The sequence below is a fragment of the Neopelma chrysocephalum genome, unplaced genomic scaffold, assembly GCF_003984885.1.
Source record: "Neopelma chrysocephalum unplaced genomic scaffold, ASM398488v2 Primary Assembly neopelma1_70, whole genome shotgun sequence".
Lineage (NCBI taxonomy): Eukaryota > Metazoa > Chordata > Aves > Passeriformes > Pipridae > Neopelma > Neopelma chrysocephalum.
Genome location: NW_020897730.1, coordinates 4753221 through 4777305, shown reverse-complemented (window position 1 = coordinate 4777305; position 24085 = coordinate 4753221). Strand labels below are relative to the sequence as shown.

Here is a 24085-nt window from a genome sequence, read left to right as displayed (position 1 = left end):
CTTGTTGGTCCCAACATCTTTTCTTCCCATTCAGCTGGGTTGGTTGTGCAGCAGAAGCAGGTCAGCGCATTGCTGGGCCCTGCTTTTCCAGGACTCTGATTTAAGTGCCTGCCCAGCGGCCTCGCACCACCAAAGCGGCCTCTGGTTCCCAGTGCAGGGAAAGCCAGGCAGAAGTGGATCAGAGCATATGCTGCTGTTGTGGCTGGTCTCAAGGCCCAAGCCTGGCTTTGGGGGCTCTCTCCTCTGTACAGCTCAGTAGCATGGTCTTTAGGCACAAAATAGATGTGTTGGAGAGAAGCAGTAGTGGGTGAAGGCCGGTCAGCTGTAGAAAATGTAATGCCACAGCAAGAGGGTGTTAGGCATGGAAATGGAGTGACCGGTCTCTGAGCACCAGACCCAGAGTCTGTCTTCTTTGTGCCTTTCCTCACTCTCAAGTGCCAGCGTGGCTGCCACTATTTCAGCTGTGATTGAAGAGAGGGGCAGGAAGAGTATTCCATTCCTTTACTCTGATCTCTTCTTATTCTTGCACGAACTTTGTAAGCTTGCCAGCAGAGTAAAGAAAGAGGTGAGATCCCTTGCAGAAGTTGTTGAAACCTTTCAAATATAACAATATTCTGACAAAGACTGAAATACAGCACTTGTGAGGTTTTGCACTTTCTGCTTTCACTACTGTCTTTACCAAGTTGTTTCTCAGATTGGGAGTTACAGTTTCTTTAAAAGACACAGGACAGGCATAAGAAGATCTCACCTGCATGGTCTGTGGTTTCAGGGGGTTGTTATGATGCTTCTGTTTTTGGTAGGGTTGAGATGGTGTGTTTCAGCACTTTGAACAACAGAGAGATTTATGGGGACAGGTGCTGCAGCCAATGCAGCACAATGCAGGTGGTTATTCCCTGGAAGGTGACATACCCTCCAGAGCCCCTGGAGGTTGGTGAGAACTGTGTGCTTCTGGAGCCTCAGGGCTCAAATATGGGGCAACAGTCAAGCATGGCCTCTGCACCTAGACCTTTCTTTTTAGAGTTAGACTTGAGTACAGGCATGTAGAGTGGCATACATAGAAACTAATATTTCCAATAAAATACTTATGCAGGTCAATGAGATGGAGAGATACATGCCTTGAAAATCTTCCATAATCATTGACCAAGTGTGCCTGAGCTGTGACTCTTTCAGCTTAGTGAATCAGTGAGATCACTGTCCTGTCCTGTCCTGTCTACTACAAGAAACTAGAAATTATTTGGAACTTCTTAATCTCATTTTTAGTGGATCTAACAGCATTGTAAATGGTTCTACTAATAATAGGTAACAAGTTGCAGTAATACTAAACAAATATATAATGCCATTTATGTGAAATAATTTCAGTCCAAACATGAATAAGTTGCCTACAAAGGAATTTGATTCAGTAGCATTCCTTTCTCTTCAGGGAACCTCTCTTTAAGGCATTTCTCATAAATTTGCTTATTCTCTCTTAAAACTTGTAAATTCACTTCAAAACTTGTTCTGAGACTTTTGTGTGCAAACAATTAGTTTAGTCACAGTACCAGAACAATAGCAATTGCTAAGTTTATTTCAAATGGTCTTGCAACCACTATTGAAGACATTGTGCCTTGGTTAAAAAATTATTTAAAAAAAAACCCAGAAGCATGCAATTTCCTTTCCCCCCCTCCCCTTTTCTGTGTGTATTTATGTTTAACTCAGGGTAAGAATTTTATAATATTCTTAAAGGAAAAGATAGAAATAAAAATGGCATGAATTCATGAAAGCATGAGTTTATATATAGGCATTCTCTGTAAATGAACCAAACATTCTGTATCCTAGGTAGAACAACCTTTTCGTCTGCTCATACGCATTTCAGTTGCCTCCACACACTCCCACTTGTCCTCCTTTTTTTTGTATATGAACTGAATGTATTGTTCCATGTTTCTGTTTGAACTGTGTGTGCCTGATGCATAAAACATGACACGGAAGGGCCAGGTTGTCCCCACCGTCTGCATTCAGTCACAAACCATCCAAACTGTGTCCTCATGGTTGTCACCACCTCACCAGACTCTCTCGGTGTTTGTATAGCCTTATACAGTATATTGCACTTACTGTACCTGTATAGTATCTTGTCTGTATACTGTATGCACATAAATATGTATATTCACTCATGTATGTATGTATAGTACGTTTCTATATCTCTGTATATGTATGTGTGTTTGTTCATAGACTTTCACTAGAAATGTGTGGCTATTCATATACATTATGTGTATGACAATTATAAAAAGGTATGAATGCCAGCACCCACTTTTGATAACCTACTTTTATTCTCATTTTGTCTTGTTAAACAATGAAAATAAAAACATCATGTATTTTAAATGAGAACTTTAAAAGATTATTATTTTTACTAACTTTAAGCTTTCTAGTTTTTCAGAAAAATTGTTTGAACAGATTCAAAATTGCAAATATATTGGTATTTCTCCTGACAGTTTTCTGTAGTTGAAAAATATTTGGTAACAGCCCACTCTGTGTAGTTTTGGTTCTCTGCATCTTATGCTGTTCAAGTGCTCCAAGGTTTAGAAATGTCCTAAACCGGATGAACTTTTGTGCTGTAAATCCCATCTCTATTCACATGAGGGACTTGCTGTCAATCTAGGGATGACTCATGTCTATGACTTCTTGCATGATTAAATACTAGATATAGAAGGGCCTTAGGCTGGAAAGAATGTTTTCTCCAGTGTAGGTGAGCCTTAGGAATGGATAAAACCACCCAAATTTATTAGTCAATTTTATGGGAGCATTACGGACACTATTTGTCAGACCTCTTATGCTTTGCAGTCCACAGTAACATATAATTGCCAATTGATTAGGCATTTATTAAAACAATCATTTATTAGCCCTTTGTAAAATTAATCACCACAGAGCTGTATGTAGGCTCAGTTGTCTGGCGGTGAGGCAGCAAAGCACTGGCTTATCTTAAATAGCAAAATATCTCTGTAAGTCAAGGGGATGACTGATACATATTTTGCAGTTGAGCGTGTGTTTAAGTTATTCATTGAATTGGAGCTTAAATGATCATCATCTGTATTTCTCTGTGAGACCTAGGAGTGATAAATTTGCTCCCTTTACAGTTAATTTTATCATTGTACTAGATTGCTCAGCTGGGTCAGTCTCAAGTGTGGAGTAAGTTACTGCAGCAGAGTGGCAGCAGCTACTCAGAAAAATCCCAGAAGACAGATCTTTATACAGGAAATACTGAGAAACTTGTAGGATGACAGAGACACTGTTAGGAAGAGCCTTCACCCCAACTAAAATTGAATAATAGAAAAATAGAAAATTCTTTAAATTTTTTAATTTAAAGTTACGGGGTTAAATTCTGACTTCACTCAGGTCAACAGCAAATTCCAATTTCATTCATAAGCTGTAACTGGAATGCTTTTCCTCAACAAAACATAGGATGGAGAAAGGACATATCCCACTAATAGAACTCAGAGTTTATGGGCCAGTGGCCTGATCTTAAGTCTTTGCAAATCAGTGGCAATTAATGAACTCCTGGATTCGCTTGGCCCATCTCTTTTTTCACAGTCTGGAAAAGCACCTTTGCTATCTAGGGGTTCTAATCAGAGTTGTATAATTCACAATGGTAAAGAATAAAAATGAGAAAAGACAGCAGCAATATGCATTTTTAAAATTAACATTGTTGGGATCATGGCTCTTGTTTGATTTCTGCACCCAAATTTAAAACACAAATATAATTAGAGAAAAGCAGCATTTTTTTGCTGGTTGACAGTTTGTCAATCTCTTCACCCATTGAATCCCATTTTCTAAAGCATGCAGATGCCAGTCTGAGTCTCTTGCCTGTATCTCAGCTATTTTGTGTATCAGGATATCATGTCAATATTAGATTTAGGTACTATATTTTTTAACCATTCCTGATATAAATGAAATTGCATGATCTTGCTGTGAGGTAACATCAGGTGTGGTACCTCATACTGAAGCAAGCTCTTACATCCTTGGATTCTTTAGAAACTCTCAGTACAGTTTTTAACGCTAGCAGCTGTTAATTAACTGAATTTCAAACTGGAGTTAGAAATTAATCATTAATGGAAATCTCTGTCTTTTAATAATGTTTTTATGCATTTTTAAAAGGAAGATGCAACCCCCTACAAGAATTAAGATCATCTCTGTGCATTCAGTGTTGGTTTTAGTCATGTTTTCCCAAACTTTTTTCCCTCCATACAATCAAGCACAATTTTTGAGAAATGGCATTTAGTCTAAGAAAGTTATTGACTCAATTTCACTATCCAAAAAGGAGAAATGGAAGAGCATATTTCAAAATTTCTCATCTGTAAAACAACTTTAAGTAATGAAACTTCAAAGTAAAGTAACATGGAGTGCTGAGGCATTTTGCCTCCATATATTATTTTGCTAATTTTATATTTCTTTTATTTTAAAATTGATCTCTTGACCATTTTCTTGAAAATGCTAGAGAAATATATAGACTTAGGAGCTTTGCTGGTAAACTCGTGTGCTGAAGTTCTTCATCTGTCCCAGGAATAAAAGTTAGTTAAATCTTGTATTCCAGTACTGACTTCGGTAGGAATTGTGCTGAAGCTCTTCTGTGTGTTTTAGCTTGGAAAAATGAGGTCCAATGTAACAGGGAAACTAATAGAATTTGTGGTGTCACCACATGTCCCATATTTGTAACTTTAGGATTGACCTCAATGTCCACTTTCTTGTATTTCTTAGTTCTTACAAAGTCATGGTCTGTTTCCACTCATTTTCACTCTTCCACATTGAATTTTTTGACCCTTCTTGGTAGAAGGAGTATCTAAAGAATGCTCCCTTCAGCTCACTTGTACATGAGAGCTTCTGCAATCTGCAGAGGTTGGATCCAGAGGAGGAAAGGATCTTACCCACCAGCAGCTCTCACTTCTCCATGCCACCTCTCAGTGTGAAGGGGGATGGGCTGTTCACCTCTGTATGAGATTTGGAATCTAGCAGTTTGCCAAAGTTGTCATGATTGAAAGTAAGAAACCCTAATTACAGGTGAGTTGTGCTGTGGACATGGTCACTCAGCCATAGGCAGGACCAGCTGCAGTGGTCACTGAGGTCACTGCTCAAACCATCCTGCTGTTTGAAGTCTGGTTCAGGAGCATTTAAGCACACATGCCTTAACTAGCGACCTCCAGCAAGAGGAAATGCTGGAGAGACAAGGTTAATTACCTTCCAAGGAAATCTGGGACATGAGAGTGTTACACTGAAGGTGCTGCACTGCAAGATGTGGTACACAGGAGATCCCTTTATCACTGAACTCTAGCAAAGTATCTATACTTTGACCCTCCTGTGACTCACCTAACACAATACTGAATTTTCCTTTCTATTTTACAGTGAACGACAGGATGTATAATGGTGGGTTACTTGAGTTCTACATTTATTGCTTAGCAAAGGCATAGATGAAGCTTTGATTTTTCATGAGTGATCTCAATAGGAATGCACTTTGTGATGATTGACTGCATAATTGGGATGCATGAGATGATTTTACACAGTATCTCCAATATCAGTTACTTTACAGGCTGTTATTTTGAATGTACTAGCATTTCCAGAATGTGTTAACAGTGATAAAGCAGTACATTTCAAGCAGTTTTTTGGTGTGTAAAAAAAAGGCTTAGATGAAAAGAATACATGTTTCCAAATAAGATAGTAATGCAAGGTCAGGAAGATATATATCTAGACTGATTGCCAGCATAAAAATGGAAAGCAGAACAGTGCTTTATTGGTAGCCTCAGCAATAATCCGAGGGTTACCGGAAAACTCAAGGCACAGGAGTATGTGCAAGGCTGGTTGTGTATAAAGTAGCTGTGACATTTAGTAATTGGAAGCAATGAATCATGAAACTGGAGGTCTGGAATCAGAGATGCTGAAGGTTTACTAGTCATTTGCTAATTAAATTTTAGGATAAGTATTAATTGCTCATAATCTTGAATCTTTGGGAATTCCTGGAGTTCCAAAGATTCTTGTTAGTAATTTTTAAGTGGTGGATTAGCCAGGCCTTAGAGTGCAAGACTATATAGTCAGATCTTTTAGTTCTGTGTTTGAAAAAAGGTGTTCAGAATTTTCTATGATATTGTATCATGTAATTATATTAAGTGATAGTGTAGTTCTTATAGGGACTCTAGTTTTATAGTTTTTACAGGGACCCTTTTCATTTTTTTCTCCAGTAGTATCATTTGAAATAAAATGTGTTTCCTGAAGTTTACAAATCCAGAGTAATGTAAATCAAAACATTAAACACAGCAATTTGGAAGTTACAATAGCCCTAAAATGTGCTGTGTATGCTGTTTCATAAGTTGAAAAGAAACGTGTCAGTGAATTCTTTTAATGCTAAACATACAGGGTAAGATTACAGAGTGCTCTTTCCACCCATTTTGTCAAAATTAAGACTAATGTTCTGGGGACATGCTTTCCCATGAGGGAAAATAGAGATCTTACTTGTGTCCCTTAAAAAGAAAAATTTGTGAAAGGTCAGAAAGGGCAGTTTGTGCAGTACTTAACGCCTTGTGTGTGCATTTGTGCTTGTGATGCAAGTATGTAAATGCACAGGATCATTCTGATCTGGTTGCTGGCTTCATGGGAAACCTTCTAGAAAACACTTGAGGCACTTGTAGGGAAGAATTTGTAGTTACATCGTCCACTGTCCCCAGGGAGCGTTACCATGCACTCCCATTTGCATGGAGAGTGTCTGTGTTCACAGCTCACCTTGCACATCCCATGTGTTCCTGAACATAGTGTTACTTTTAATAAGCTTTGTATTAATAATCAATTGTTGTTTTGAATTTGACAGTAACAGGAGAATGGGTTAGCAGTACCAAGCTATATGAACAACTATCTTGGGCCAAATTATGCTGTCTTTCATGTCAGTATTACTCCAGAATAACTCTGTCAGAGAGAGAGAGAAATGACTGCAGCTTTAGCTTGTAGTTCTACCCTGACTCACTGACTTTTGCAGCCACTGGAAGTAACAACCTTCAACAGCAGTGCAATGGTTATAGCTCATGATTAGCAAAAGAAACTTGTCCAACATAATTTTCCAAGCACCCTCTCCTGAAGTCTTCTAAAATCATTTTTATTGAGGTTATTTTTACTGTTCATTTGAACAAACTGTAGTCAAATTCTTGGACCCATGAAGTCAGCTGGTACATTCCTGTTGGCTTCAAGTGGGTGAGGATCTTGCTGCTCAGATTTTCTGAAACCTGATTCTGGCTGAACTCCTTCCTGCTTTGGACAACTCCCCTTTTGCGAACATGTGCTAAGAGGACCTCCACGTCAAGCTCAGAGTATCAGATAGCAGACCATGAACTGTTGCTACTTAACATAGCCCTCCACCGCTTGCACCCGTGGCACACGACTGCCTTCTAGGAGTGGGATTTCACACCCTCCCAGTGGAAATACCTTACCCAGCCAGGGGGCTGGGAACCATCTGCACCACAGAAAGTGCCGTCAAGAGTTTCAGTGGGAAAGAGAGTTTGGAAACTCCTGTCTCAGAACAGGCATGAGGGAGGGAGTACCTTTTCCTCCCCGAGGATGGTAAGTGGCTTTCAGAAAGCCTTTCTTCTTCTCTTGCTGTAGCCTGCCAAAACAAACCAGCATGCTTGGCTCTGCTGAATGATGTGTAGCACTGCACACAGATTGCACTGTTAAAGACCGCTTTGTTTACACATCCAGGAGACATTTCTAATAATCTCCTCCAAGTGTTGCTGCTATTTTTTATTTCATTGTATTTTGTGTTAGTTTAAGATCACTTTGTTTTAGCCTTACATCAGCTGTTGGGCTTTAATTTTGTCTGTGATATGCAGTTGTGACAATGAGAAGGGTGTTTGTATGTGACACCCATGATCACATATGTGTGATGTAGTTTTTCCCATTCTTCAAGAGTCAGCCCTTGTGCCCACCCAACAGGAGGGGGAGATGCTCATGAGGGCCAGAAGTGAACAGCATCTTCCTCAGCCCCATAATCTCTGGAATTTCAGCACAGTAAGTGGTAACCTGCATACTAGGAAAAAATTATGGAAACACAACTGAATTATGGGGCTTCCTTATTGCCCAGAGCTTCCGATTTCACCTCAAACAAACCAAGAGCATTAAAACCAGGCAAGCCAAGAACTTAACAGCCAAGATGTCACGAGGAGAAACAGCTGAAGGGGATATGGTGTTGTCTAAAGTCCTCATGTAAGCTATAGTGGAAGATATTTTTTTAGGTCATTAGAAGTTCATACACCACAAAAGAAGCCCCAGAGCATGAAATATCATGTGGCCACTTCAAATGATAAAAACATTTTCCCCAAAATGAATGAAAATTGACAACATTTCTAACTTAGTGAGTAGTATTGGACCTGCATACAATATTTCAAGTATTTCTTCTGCCACATAGCATTTTTAGCAGCACATGTTTTCACAGGCACTTGTGTGAAAAATTACAGTGCACCTTTCAACGACAGGTTTCGTGAAACACCTCTTAGCACTGGGAATTAGCATGACTTTGTCCTCTTTGCACTTCACCCTGGTGGCCTGACTTTAGAGGAGCAGAATTGCTCCCAGCACTTGCTCTTCTCTTGTCTCCTACCTGCCTGGTTTGCAGGGCTAAAGTTGCACAGGGCTTGGTTTGAGACAAGAGGATATGAGTGGGACTCATGTAGCACATAACATCTTTTTACTAAGAGAGAGCATTATCTATCCATGTATTTATGTAGCTATTTATGTCACACATAAGCAAATAAAATTTTTCACAGCTAAGAAAGAGAGTCCCAGGCCTGGTGCTCAGGATGTTTCACGCTGTATTTTCAGTCCTGCTCATAGATTTTTCTTTTCACAGCCCTCCTGTTTTTCATGTGGAGATGCTGTGCTACATGGGGTTATTTGGTTTATATGTAACTTACAGGTATCACCATATTTTTTCAGTAGCATCCATGTACTCAGGAATTTACACAGACCTGCTTGTGCACTGTACCAATGCACTTTGCCTGCTGCTCCTTATGGTGATAGCCCAGTTCCTGAAGGGCCAGAAAGTCTGATCTTATACTGTGAATAGTCACCCAGAAAAAGATACAAGATGCTTCCTCCACCTGGTGACCACAGCTAACTAGTGGGAAAAGTTGCGTCCATCAGTGGCTGCTTAACTGTATTATTGGATGATATTTTCTTCTGTCTTTTTCTGTCTGTAACTATGACTCTCCCTGCCAAACCAAACTATCCTGCTCATTTAAGAACTATGTTCATTTACATTTCTCCTTCTTGCTTTAAGCACCCATGTTTTGAGCACTTTTGTGGGTCTGCTGGTGCAGGCTGCCACGGCACAGCGCGGGCTGGAGCTGTGCCGGCATCGTTCTGCGGTCGGTGGTGGGGCTGCCCAGGGCCAGGGCAGAGCCCGTGCCAGGGCAATTGAAAACAGAAATACTCTGCTCTGACACAGGGGAGTTCCTGGCAGTGTGAGTCATTGTCTGTTCCCCAAAGCCTGTTCTGATTTTTCCCTGGGATTATGTGCTTTTCTCAGTAAATTTTGATGTGGCAGAGAGCTACAGCATGTACTGACCTCTGGCTTCAAGTCTTGGCCTCTAAGAGCAAATGAACTGGACGTGTTCTGCCCATGAAACCTCTGCTCCAAGACAGTTTTGTGGTCTAGCTCAGGGCAATCTAATTTAAGCAATACATGCATTTGTAAACCATCAGGACTGCTAATTATTCTTCTGGAATAATACAAAATTTCAATCATATGAGATATGAAGTCAGGCCCACTACTAATGGAGTCACCTACACACAAAAATATACCATTTTCACTTTGCGGAGAAGGGAATTACTTTGGTTTTTTTCTCTGATCTTCATAAAGCATTAAAACACTCGCCAGAAGTGGTCTTTTTATACTTTGAAAGATTTTCTTAGGCAGAAGATTTTACATTTTTTTGGGGATTTGTAAAGATGTTGTTTTTTCTTAGTTGAAGATGGGTTTATAATATTACTTCTTGTTCCGTGGCACTGCCAACATAGAACCCAAGAGTACATAACAGATCTTAATAAAATTTATTTCCAATGTTTTCAGAATAAAAGTATTAGAAAACTGAAGGCAAATAGTAAAAGTAAGGTCGCAACATAGACTGGTTTCTCCTAAAGCCTTCAACAATGCAGGTGATTAACACAGAATAGAAGAATTCAGTTTCGTGTAGTGGAAGACATTTCTTACTTTTTGTCATTGATGTTCAAGTTTGGCATAAGCCTTTGCTTTTAAGAAGATTTTTAAAGGAGGACTGGAGACTGATGACTAATCAAAGGTCTAGTGTGGTTACCAGGAACTTGTCAGACATCCTCATTTAATCTTGCACTCAGTCATGTTCAGGTGAGTGAATTTATCCAACCACTCTATGTTCCTGCGTGCTTCCTACACCAAGTTGTCACATAGCTTTTACTGCCTGCTTAGCATCGAGGATTTGAGCCTACTTCCAACCCCTCCATGATGAATGTCCAAACTTCTGGGCTTTTGCCTGGTGTTTTCCTTCACTCTCTTGCTCTGTCTGATTTAAAATAAAAGAAAGAAAAAAGTTTCTTAGACCCTGGATAATCTAATGAGCAAAAATTCCTTCAAAACAAAAAGTGACGTAGTACCTGATACACATCCTGGAGTCTCCAGAAGGTCCCTCCTTACAGTCCTAACATAGGTGCTGGTTCTTTCTTTCCTCTTCAGTAAGAACAGGCTTTGGGCCAAGATTCTTAGGTCAAAACCAACTTTGTCTCTCCTGTGCTGTGTCTTGTTGGCTCTTACCTCCAGTGCTGATGCATTTTTTGCCTGTCTGCCTACATCCACGTCTGCAGCCAAGCTCTGACATGCTGCAGTATGTGTACCATTCCTCAAGAACTATGAGATCTTTCCCAGGAGAGCTGTATAGCTGTGAAGTGTTTTGAATGCTCAACTTTTTTCCATAAATTATCTTGTAACATCATTATTTTATGTGCCTCACTGAAAAAATTCCTTGTTATGATTTAGCAGGGATATTAACAACCTGGTGCATGACCAGAGGAACAAGCTGAAGCCAGAAAGGAGGGAGGATACAAAAAAAATTAGTGCTGTAACTGAGTGTGAGTGCCATCAGTTTAGTCACAGAAAGGATTAGGCCTAAGTCTGCAGTGTTAAACGCATTAGCTTTACACACCTTGGTAGCCCTACTGAAGTCGTCAAGGGCTTTTTCTGTGATTAATCAGCTGGGTTGAGTCCTGGCTTGTGAGCCTCAGCACCTGTTATTTGTTTAGGACACCCTGAAAATTTAGTTAACCATCTGGGACTTTGTATCATCAACACGGTTATTGTCATATCTGTAGTTCATTGATCTACAAGCTGAGGATTTCCTCTTAGGTCTTTTCTGCAGCTTTAGGAGGCCATGCACCCTGTTCCAAACATTTTTAATTTGCTGCACTTAAACACTGGACAAAACTATCAAATAAAACCCTTTCATATTTGTTCTCACATTCAAACTTTTTTCCCCAAACCTTCCCACATCATATATGTTCACTTGGTCTGTTTTAGCAAATGACTTTGCATGTACCAGCTCTGCACATTTTTCCTGCACACACAGTTACCTGAATGCAGGTACAGGAGAGGACTGTGCCATGTGGACAGTACACCTAAGAAAACGCTAGTGCAAAGGACTTTGACATTGAACAAAAATAGCATTCAAAAAATCACAACTAGACTTGAAAATCTGTGTCTGGGAAAGTGGAAAACCTCAAATTCTCCATAATATATGATTCACTAACTGTAACAAAATACAGTGGCCGGTATAAAAAACGATTTTGAAGCTGCCTATTCTTAGGTTTATTTTAGGGGCGGTTTTGCACGGGGTGGCAGAGTTGCCGTGTAACTGATACATTCTACAACACCATCTCTGTCTTTGGGAAGTTGCAACTGGTATTTTAGAAATTAGCATGGCAAAATGCTGCTTTAGTCCCTTTGAATCCCGTGAAGGAGGTCAGCTACCAAAAGACACCGTGTTGGCAGTACACTGCGTGTGGTACAGTGGTGGGTGTGGGGGCAGTGTGGATGTGACACCCTCACGGTGACTGTTGTGTGTGCTGTGTGTGGTGCATGGTGACGGGAGCACACCGCGTTCCATAAGGGGTTGGCATTGGCACATGCTCTGTTTGCTTGCCTGATGGGCTATAAAAGAGAAGGTATTTCCCAATGCCTAGAAGAGGAAAGCCGTACTCAAGCGCTGTTGTCGTCAAGTCCAGCACAGAAGCTGGTGTGCTGGTGAATATTTTGGGTAATGAATTGTGTGCAGACTGTGTCCCTGTCCTTCCCCGCGTAGGAGGACCCAGCCACACTGAAGACACTGCTGCGTAAGTACTGACTCATCACTGACAAGCAGAGGGGCAGGAAATCTGTGTCAGGTAGAGCCTCATCCAGACATCTGTGGAGTTGAGCCCAGGGTGGGGAGGGCAGAATCTCCAGTTCAGTCAGTGAGTTTTGGACCAAGCCTGGGCACCCAAAGAGACAAAGTCTCATGGTCGTGGCAGACGATGTGCCTCACACGTGCCTGTACCACAGTAAACATTAGATCACTCCTGAAACGAAAGATAAGTATTCAATTAATAAAGCAGGCATAGCAGACTTCCCAAAGAATGGCTTGGCCACTCAGGAGGACATGTTGCAGATAAGTTGCCTGTGTAATTCAAAATTCATAAGAATATTCAATATCAAGATTCATGTTGTGGTTTAAACTTATTCTACTCAGAGTACTATCTGGTGTATAAGGTAAGCATGGTTTTGTGTTACTATAAAGAAAGAGAATTCTATCTAAAATTATTTTATCCTGTTTTGTTCCTTATCTTTTTTTAACCAAAAAATACACACATTTCTGTATTCTATTTATTTTTCTGTTTGAGTACGTAATTTATTATTAATTTTTCTGGTAGGCTTGCTCACATTTGTTTCTTTTGGTTTGTTTGCTGGTATGAATCTGAACATTTTCTTTATCTATTTATCATTAAATGCTGACTATGCTTCAAACTGACCACAAAAACTACTCAAAGCAATAGAAGTTTCTACAGTGGCTTCTAAGCAAACCAGTCCCCAGTTCTAGGAACATGGTGAATGCCCACAGTTAGCATTCTAAGACTTGTGAACTAAAGGCATATGAACAATTAAATGTACTCAAATACCTTTAATAATAAAGATACATTTCCTTCATGAATCATAAAATGCTGCCAAAGTATTACTGTACATGTGCATTTTCATGACAAGAGCAGAGATGTACTTGGACAGCCCCTGTGAATGTGTGGTGTGCTTACACTTACAAATCCTTAATTCATGACTAGTGTGGGAAATACATGTCGGGAGACTCAAGACATCCCCTTAAATTTGCAAAGAAAACGGTGAGAGGAAGTTTTCTGATTTGCAGGTATACAGTGTGATATCCAAAACCAATTAGCCCTTTCAGGATAGTTTACTATTAACGATTTCAATTCCAATCAAAAGCCTTTGAAGGCAGACACATTTTCAATTGTGAACAACCCACTGAACTCCAATTAAGCCATGTTCTTGGTTTCAGAGGGGCTGTGACATGTACTTACAGATAAACACATGCTAACCTCAATTTTTTGATCAAGATCACATTTTCAGACATTCTACATGCATGAAAACATGGAGTTTCTAAAGTCTTAGTGCCTTTCAGTTAATGAAATATCATCATAGGGTAGGATAGGTTAATCCATATAATTCACATGGAGTTCATTAAATCATTTTAACAAAATTAAACAGAGTTATATTTAGCTTGATACTCAGAAGTGTTAACACCCTGCTTTTAATATGACAGATTGGATTTGGAAAGCAATATAAAACATAGGTTTCAATGTATAGAATTTTTTATTTCCAAAACTTAAGGATGTTGTTAAGATCCATGTTCCTTTTTAAGATCTATTCCATCACTTAAAATCCAACCAGTGCTAGTTAGCCAAAAACATTTATCTTTATTAGCTTTCAGTGCTCTGGAGAAGTTAAAACAGGGACCTTTTATTACCATTTTTCTTAAAGAAGTAGTTAGAAGTAAAGACTAGCTTTGAATCTGTTGTTGGCATAGAGATTTTTTTATTCATCAAACAAATTAGAGTTTCAAATAAGAGTAAGTTGACCTTGCAAAGAAACAACATATTTAATCTATGACCAAAATAATTATTTGTGTGCTTTTTTCCTCTTTTTTTTCCTTCTTTTCTTTCTCCCTCTACCCCTCTCCAATAGGTCACGTGTATGCAGTGGTTGCAAGGGGACCATACGATGCTGGATATGATCGAAAAAAAACGTTGCCTCTGCAAAGAAATAAAAGCTCGACAGAAATCAGAGAAAGGACTCTGCAAACAGGACAGCATGCCTATTTTGCCGAGTTGGAAAAAGAATACTGGGACCAAGAAATACAGCCCTCCTCCTTATTCCAAACAACAAACTGTGTTCTGGGACACTGCCATTTGACAGGCCTGTGGAGGATACCTTCTCCACTGTGTTGCACCGAGCACAGGTAGCCTGCTTTCTTAATAAGGCAAAGGCTCTAACCTAAGACTTATCTGCAGGTGGTGAACTTCCTAGGAAAAAAAACCACACCCATACAGTGCTCACCTGTCAATCAAGAGAGAGATTTACGTTTCTGACTGGATTAAGACATACATATTTATCCAGGATTTTTTTGGATCCGGAAGATATCAAAATGTAAATATTTCGCCAATATATTGAAAACATCCAAACTAATACACTGTTTAAATATATATATATATATAAAATTCAAAAATTTATGAAGAATTTTACTATATAATGTTACTGTTATACTGTTTTATTACCTATTTTCTATGTTTTCTTCTACTGTTCACCCCCGCTGCCACCATTTTATTTCTCTGACCTGCCTAGATGTGGCCTCTGTACAAAAGCATGTGGTTGTACATTTTGTTGAAGAGTACAATGTACAAAAAAACATGGTGCTAGGGCTGTAGAAGATAACTAGAGTTGTACTTGTTAGATGTCCTTAGCTTTGGGGGGGGTGGGGGAGGATGGACAAAGGAGAGAGTTCTGGTGGGAAACAGTGAAACTGCAAGCCGAAGTGCTTAATGTGGATGCCCAAGTTGCATTTAAAATATTAATTGTTCTGCATCTGTTTTCCCCATAACGTTAATCAGATAAATTGCCCTTGGTTTCATATGAATCAGTTGCTAAAATTATTTGGCCAAGAATCTAAATTTTCTGCAGCAAAGCCTGCAACAAAACTCTTCCTTCATTGCATTCAGTTGATTAGCAGAGACCATGGTTCACTGTGACTAAGCATTGTACAGCCCGTGACGGACAGACCCGGTCGCTCAGCAGGTTAAGGCAGTGCCACCGCAGCCACCACTCCTGTCCACATTTGTCTTTGGTCCAGAAAAATAAAGGCGACAAAAACCTGTTTACATTTTTATTGTTTTTAAATCCAGCAACACATCCTTACTTACGCTGTGTCAGATTTCCTTGTGTTGTTTATAAAGGCTGGAATTCAGGCCCCTTGAAAGCCAGTAGGGAAATCCCTCTTGATTTCATGCGGTTTTGAAGCAGAGGCCCACGTAACGTGTTCTCCCGGCTATGCCGCTTCTTCTTCCTGGCTGCTTCTGTAATTGGCTTGCAATCCTGTATTATATTACACCCATTTTAACAGAATATTATGTCATGACCAAAGAATTATGACCTCCTGGTTTTAACGGGAGAAAGAGATGGCTTATACTGATTATGAGGGTGAAATCCATGCGATGAAATATCTTCCAAAATGATCTGTTGAGAACAAGGGAACCTTGTACTTCTGTGGAGTAAGGGAAAGAAAAGATCTATGGCATATATTTTGTATATTTAAATTTCTATCTATGTGTCTGAAGTTTGGTAGCACAAATGTCCCTCTTTAAAACAATCATTTTAATATTATATTTGCCGAGAAGAAAAGGTGTGTTGTTTGAAACTTCTTGTTATATTGGCTTTTCTTTGAAATTATATTGACAGCATTGCCACAGCTGTAATTGCTGATCAAAAAAAACCAAAAATAACAAATTTTAGAAGGTTTTTGTAATCTATATTGCTAAAGTTTGAGTTTGAGTAATGCTTTATCAGTAGTAGTTTCTTTTCAGCCTCTGAAATAAAGTTTTTAAATATTTTATAACTAATTAACTAATGTATATTTTGATGTCCAAACTGAGATTTCTGTAAAAGATAAAGTGTGTGTTTATATGTGTGTATGTATATTAGCATTATTGTATATGTATATATGCATATGTGTACACACATATATATGTATATATGCATGTATCTCTATATACGCATAGATGTGTGCATACGTATATACCTGCATACATTAAATATGGGTGTGTTAGGAATATACAGTGGCTGGAATGGGTACACAATTGAAATGCGGATTTAAAGAGCCCTTCACAGCTGAAATGACAGAAGACATGAAAAAACCACAGAGGCTGTGAAGGAATCTTTGGATACATGTTACATCCAAAAGACACCAACTGTATATTCTGCTTATTCTCTTTTTTTTAAAGAAAGAAAATGGCAGAAGAAAAACTCCAGAGATCTCACAATGTTCCAGAATCTGCTGGAAAGAAGACAACTTGTTGGTCATGAGAAATCTGTTGAGATAACAGGTTCATTATCCAGAAAGTGTTTATGCTTTGCCTTCCTTGTAATGTGGCAAGAGAAGAATTTTCCATAACCATGTGTGAAATACTTAGCTCAGCCCTTTCCCCCAACTGCACAGGGTCTCTGGTGACAAAATGAAAGCTGGCGTTCAGTCAATCTTGATAGTCCTTCTCCACACTGGTCTCTTCCCGGAGCAGTTCCTTTGAAACCCCACTGCTGAAGCAGTGTCACAGTCCAGACCCGTGGGCTGCAGCGCCCGGCCCTTTGGGGGAAGGCAGATGTTAATGTGAACAGTTACGTGTTTGACAGTGTTTGTTCATATCGTGTCCTTTTCATATCAATATGTAATAGGAATAATGATCAGGGAATTGAAGCATTCTTGTCCTAAGCAGACTTGCTTGTACACTTAGCCCACCACAAACCACTCCTTGTTTTGCTTTTATTGCTCAACACTGTTTGTGTTGTCCTTCCTAAATAACTGCCCATGTGCTTCCAGACCTCCATTGTATCCCATGGAAACAATGGCTTTTTGTTTCAAAGCGCGACAACATGATGAGGTAAAATATAACTTAGCACTTACCTTCAAAGCACTTTAGAAATGTGAAGTAAACCTCACACTTGCGAGAACCGTTTTACAGAGGCAGGAAGTGAGGCTTGGGTGGAGTAGTTTCTGAAGGTCATGGACAGAGCCAGGACAGGACATAGGCCACTGACCTGTCCCCTGACTGCTGGCCCACCCCATCCCTCGAGTAAAAGGCACATCGTGCTGCCGACAGCTGCCATCACAACGCTGTTAAACATTCCCTACAGCACCTCTTGTCTCAGCAGCTTCTGCGTCACAGGGTGAATGACAGTGCTTAGTTACACACGGTCATTAAAGCTGTAGTCTGTATAAATATGCAATCTGTATATACATACAGATCACATATATACACACACTTATGAAGACTGTATATATGAAATTGTTTGGTATGCACTTATTTTGCTTTAAACTCCTGAAGGTAAACATTATAGTGTAGCAATTTGTGTAAAGTGCACTGTGATTTCAAGAAAGCACAGTAAAGTCACAGGTCTTGTTATTCTTGCACTAAAAATGTGTTTACGTATATTAGCCAATGTATGTCTACTTTATCGCTCCTTTTGACAAATTAAAGCAAATGGTATAAAATAGTATGGGGTTTTTTTTTGTTTGGGTTGTTTATTTTTAAGTGGACAATGGCACTATGTTTTTAAATGACAGGGTTTTTAAATAAAATGAAATCATTCTGTGTTCATTCCGATGTAATACATTTACCAATATCTTGAAATTGAATGTCATGTTGCTTTTTTTTATATTTCATTAGAAATTGTCAGGTATGTGCCTGAGATTGTGTAGGAATAAGGAGTAGCTAGAGGCTAACTGTAATCATATATTATTAGCCGTTTCTATATACACAGTATAAATACATATTAATTTTCTTTTCATTTTTGTACTTGATTTTTTTAGGTAAGATGTAATTAAATGTACTTTGATACTTCTGAAGTAATAAGATGTTGTTTGAAGATCAATTCTGCTTTCTTTAGTGCATTGACAATATTTTACAATAATTTAGTGCTTATTTATTTGTGCTCCAGTGTAATTATAATAAAAAGCAATAGTTTAAAATATTTGGCTGTTCATTTTCTTTTGATGGTTTAAGAGACAGGTTATTCACTGGGGATTAGCCAGAGATTCCTGGAAGAAAAGTCAAGTCATAGATGTATATTTATAGCATTCCCTAGGCACATTTTTAATCGCACCATTTGTTGGAGGAAATGAATTAATTACTGTAATAGGTTAGTATTTGCAAGTCATGCCTGCTTGCATCTAATGCCATGAGTGCCATCCTCAACTTAATCCTTAGGATAAGATTTCTCTGAAGAGCAGACAAATTTTTCCCTAAGTACTTTTCACAGTTTGGGTGGAAGATGCTCACTTGAAAGACTCCCCCTTCAAAGATCTCCATTTGAAGAATATCCACAAATGGGAGAGGGACTCATCACACTCTCTATGAAGCTCTAAAATATCTACTTAAAAGTAAGCATAATCTTCCTATTTCCAAACTGAATATTTACATCCATTGGGATGTAGAGGAACTTCACAACTTTGCAGGGGAACTCTCTTGCAGAGGAACTCCACAACTTTTTTAAGAAGGCATTCCCCCTAATATTTTGAAGAAGACATTTTGTAATTTAAAAAGGTTTCCAAGAGCAAGTAAGCAAGTAGTTAATAAAGAACCCAGTAAGAAACAGTAATTTGTGGCACTGAGATGAAATTTTTCTCCCTTTGTGAAAAAAAGTGGCCTTTAATATACGAAAAAGGTACTATCCATGTTTGTATAGACCTGTATGCAGAAGTGCACCAGCGGGAATCTTTTGGCTCTCTTCAGCAGGAGCTGGTTCTGAGATAGGTTGCCAATGATCCAGGAAGTGCTTTCCAAGTGCTTCTCTGCCCCAGGAGTGACCTGCTTTCCCTGGGGCACAGCCTCTCTCTCCTCAGCAGTGACTCCACTGCCAGGGCCCATATAACGGCGGAAGAACTTTGCTACCTCTTCATGCTCCTTTTCCTCTCCCCAACCCCTGGCATGGATGATCAGAGTGACTCATCCTCTAAAGCAAACTTCAGCCTTTTCTCCCAGGCTCCATGTTTCACATGGAAATCCTACAGGGGTGGCTAGAAATGAACAGAACACTCTTTTACAAGGATTTTTCCAGACAGAGGTTCTGTCAGGTTGTTGCATTGATGGCTCTTCAGTGGGATAGTTCATGAAGTCCTGTGTCCTAGCTCATTTCTAAAGACTTTCCAGGTTGACTTCCAACATCCATCTCAGTCCGCATGCCATGCCTGACCACCGCTGGAGACAGCACCACCTGAACAGAGAATGAAAGGGGAGGATTGCCAAATGCAGCAGGGAGCATAAATCTGGGGCAAATCCAGATTTTTCCCTAGTCAAAATGGGTATATTCTCTTTCTCTGCCACTGCAGGAACACTTTCTATATACCATTGTTTCTTAAATAGAAGAGGTTTAAATTAAAAGGAGACAAGACCATAAAAAGCCACGGTTGAGTTTTACACTTGTATTTGCTCTTAGTTTATTTAAAAGTGGAAAGGTGCCTGCAGTACTCTATCTTGGGTCTCTGTTCCTTTTGCATTTTAAAAGCCGTCACAATACCACTGGCTGGAGTTACTGCTGTTTCTCTGCCGCAGTCACTCAGGGTGACCTCAGCTGGTGCCAGAGTGGCTGCGAAGCAATTAAAGCACAGAGGGGCCTGTCTTGCTTGGGAACAAGTAAAACCTGCCCTGAGCACAGCAGGGAAGTCGAGCAGCCGTTAGAGGGGAGATCGGCCAACATCTCTCAGATCTATGGCCAGCACTGACAGAGCTGGCAAGGGAACTGCAGGAAACTAAATAAAATTTACAAAAACAAAAGACAACTGAAAAGAAACACTGCTCAAAGGCAAGGCTGAACACATTTGACATTTATTTTCTAAACCCGCCAACATCTCTTATGGGGCATTTTTTTCCCTTCAAAACAAAGTTACACACCTGTCACCTTTTAATTGAGATTTTTGGCACTGAGGTGGGTGGCGGTTTCAGTGTTTTCACCACCTGTGGCATATTTTCATCTTCCTTTGTCCTCTCTTTCTGTCTCATTTCTTTTTTTCATTATGTGCTTTGGGAAATATATTTGTAGGTACAAGAAGTTCCCCTGTCATCCTTTGTTCCTGTTAATGTTGTTCTCTACCTCCCCTGTTTTCAGCTGGCTCTGTGCTCTCTAACCCTCACGAAAACATAGGAGGACAGCAGAAGGAGGAACCACCATCAATTTTATTTTAGAGTGTAGCATTTATCAATGTTGCTCTCAGTGTATACACAGCAAGTTTCACAGAGGGCTGGGGAAAGAGAACTGGCTGGGAACGTGGTGGGAAACGCTGAAGTTCAGTCTCCAGCACAAGGGTGCCCATGAGGCAGCAGGGCCAGGCACAGTGCCCTGCAGGGAGTTGGGTCTGCTCTGCTCTTTCCAGGCACAGTCCCTTTCCCAAACATGGCATAATGGCACCTTGACCACACTGCTCTTGCTCTCTCTGGGGCTTTCCCACCACTTTAGCAGTTGATGCCCTCCACCCTCAGAAGCCAGCTCTGCCCTGAGGGAGCTGCACCTCTCCAGCTGGGGAGACCAGCACTTCATCAGGTCACATCTCTTGCTCAGGTGCACCAGGTGTGCTCTGGGTTGACAAGCTCCATATTGGGCCAGTCCTGGCTGCCCTAACTTCCCTCTGTGCTCTCATTCCAGTGGAGTGCAGCAGCATGGCAGTGCCCTATGGGGACAGAACCCCTATGGGGTGGTAGCGGGCAGAGCACCACGGGTCTGCTCAGAAGGCACCGCTCGGGGTGGGAGGTCGTGGGGACGCAGCTCTCCAGCACGTGTGACACCCACCCACCAAAAGGTAACCTCCTCTGAACAGCTTTTGGTAACCATCGCAGCGTGCCCCTGCAGAAAGGCTCCTGTTTGGGAAACAGGGGAAAGCCCCCGGCTGTCATTGCCCTGGAGGAGAGGAGCCTGCGCTTCCTCAGCAGTCGCTCCTAATTGAATGACTCTGGGTCAGCTCTCTATGACCTTAATGCTCTGTTTAGACATTAACACCTCTGCAAAGTGGGTGTTAAATGGTTCTGTTAGTGTCTGAACGTGTTTTTACATCCACTTGAGAAGTGTAAATGATTCTACAAGGTGCAGGGTAGTGGAAAGTCAGCTTTCCCTCGGCTCCAGCTGGCTGGGGAAATTCAAATTAACTCCTGTGGAATCCAGCTCCCACCAAAGAGCTTTTCTTTCCCAGATTCTTCAGGGTTTTTTTACTGTTCTTGTAAACACAACAACTGAATGGCTAGTGTGTTTATTTTTCAAGTTTAAAGAGGCTGAGGTGTCCTTGGCCACGCAGGTGGAGGCCTTCACTTTCTTCCTGGCTTTTAGGTCCTTCAACATTTGAGAATTTTGTCACAATTTCTACTGAAGTATGTGGCCCATCCAAGAAGTCTGAAACTAGCACTTTCTTTCTTTATTTATTTCTTTTCCTGGCTGTGTGTGGGATATCGTGACACAAGTCGTATATGGAATAAGCTGACAGGATGAGTTTTTCCCTGTGGTACATATTTGCCTGACCAGGCATTACCTTGAGGGTGTTGCTTCATCCTCTGAACTGTGTCAGTTAAAATTTCCACGCTCACCATGGGTAAGACTTTGGCCATATCTCTTCCTGGCCATGGTGACAGAACATCTGGCTTAATTTCAGAAAAGATATCTAATCTGGTGGTACCACAGAATAAGAGAGCAAATTTCCAAACTAACTGGGATCCAACATATTCAGAGTATTCAAGCTTGCAAGCAATGCCATCAGCCTCAACAAAAACTACACTTCTACTCCTTGTGCAGCAGCAGTCAGCAGGAGAAAACCTGCAGTACTGTACATAGGGTCAAAGGATTGAAAATCAACACCTGGAAGGATAATTTAAGCTGACCTGAGCCCCTCAATACCCACTTAGTGCACCTGGCAGCACTCTTTGGGGTTTGCAGCATTATAAAGAAGTGGTGACCTTTGAGGGAACGCCCAGCCAGGCATCTTATCTGAACAGCAGCTCAGGGGTAGCCCTGGCAGTGCACACACCCCTGTGAGCACGTGTGTGCCCTCAGGTGTGACCGGGGAATGGCTGCAAGCCCTGCAGAAACAGGTACTGCACAGTTACCACAGTCAATGCTGGAACAATCTTGGCAACAGCTGTGCCAGGGATTCACTGTTATGGGCTGACAGGGACTGTGAATTTGACCAGTTGTGTTTTCCCTTGTAGTTTTGTTGTGTTTCATTTATCCTAGGAAGCTCCCCTCTGTTTCATCACTTAAGTCTATTTTCGTAGACATAGACAGAAGTACAAATCTGCAGTATGCTGTCTGAATTAATCCTCTGAATCTCTGTCTGAGAGAAGTGTTGAAAGCCCTTTGTAATAACAGGGTTGGAAACGAACTAAGTAATATGTCAGATTCAAACACACATGGTATTTTGAAACTTGGTACCAAAAGAAATTTCAAATTTCGACAAGTTTTAGTCCAATAGAAAAGCAAATTTCAGCTCAGGCTTTCTTTACTTCCATAAGAAAGCTTTCTTACTGCCTGTCTAATTTCCACAGAGATACTATTGCTTATGTTAACATATTTCTACCACATATAAATCACTTTCTGTCCTTCTCTCTCTGAGAAAGAATGAATAAGTAGTGCTTTTCACTCGGGTTTCTCCTTCTCTGTCTGTCCATAAGATAAATGAATGCTCTGTCAAGTGATGTTAGTGGGTTTAAAGGAGGGAAGGATTGTTTAGTGCCTTGGTGTGGTGAAATATAGCACTTAATGTACATGTTCTGCTAGTTCTAGGCATGTTTTAGGGAAGTTTTATACTGTTTCCATGACAAACTGATAGGAAATTTGACAAAAAGCTGACTTTGGATTTTTGTTTGTGACAGAGTGTCCACTATCCTTCAAACTGATCTTCACTGAAGAGCACTAGATAATACAACCAAGAAGAATAATTAATGATGCATTTACCTCTGCACCAGCATAGAGAAATACACTTTTAGTTTTACTCTGGACTGAAAATATTTTATGCACTTTTGATTTATCTTTGGGTAGATTGTTATTGTCTGATACTGTCAAAAGGTAAATCAAAGCCTTAATGAGGGACCAGTGACAATTTGTCCCCTATTTCAGAGAACATTTTAAAACTTTGGAGACCTCAGCCTCGAGTAGTCCCTTACCTCTTCTCCCCATTTTTCAGTCTAGTCCCATTTTCTACATTGTGCACCTTTCAGATGCTTTTCACATTCCTGCTATTATGTAGTTTGCTGTGGGTGTTTTGGCCTGGATTTGTGGGTGGGAGTCCTGTGATATGTTTGTATTCTCCTGACACTCTCCTGTAAACTTGTGAAATAAGGAGTAAATTAGTTTGCTGTGACAAGGTATGGACATATCACATATATTCATGTGTGCATGTATGTATACCTTAAAAACTTCATGGATACCTGATTTTAGTGCTTGTATGAAAAAAAAAAAACACAAGAAAAAAGGGTCATGTGCCTTTTTGGCATTCAGGGCCTTCACATTAAGAGTCTCATACTATGTTATGACATCTCTGGCTTGAAATCCTAATTTGAAGATGTAATTTACTTTGCCATAGATTTTGGCACTTTTTTACTTAGACATGTGAGTAACTTTCCTCGACAGAGTACAAGAAATGTCATTACATGCTCCCACAGAATCCAGACAGCAGTACATACTTTAGTTTAACAAATTGTATTTGTTTTAAAAGAAAATAGTTTTCAGTGTCACATTTGTCAAGTGCTATTTGATAGATGTAATTCTGTAATG

At 40.2% G+C, this 24085-nt stretch overlaps 1 protein-coding gene across 5 annotated transcripts in view; it reads left to right on the top strand.

Annotated features, from left to right (window-relative positions):
- Positions 1–18305, top strand: part of NYAP2 (neuronal tyrosine-phosphorylated phosphoinositide-3-kinase adaptor 2) — a 138892-nt gene extending 120587 nt beyond the window's left edge. For 4 of the 5 annotated variants that reach the window (XM_027686045.1, XM_027686047.1, XM_027686044.1 and 1 more), the window contains one exon: positions 14255–18305. In XM_027686045.1, the coding sequence (XP_027541846.1) occupies positions 14255–14482 (228 nt within the window). In that variant the 3' untranslated portion in view covers positions 14483–18305. The remainder of the gene's footprint in view (positions 1–14254) is intronic. The other variant, XM_027686046.1, reaches the window with a different exon arrangement.
- Positions 18306–24085: the final 5780 nt, after the last annotated feature.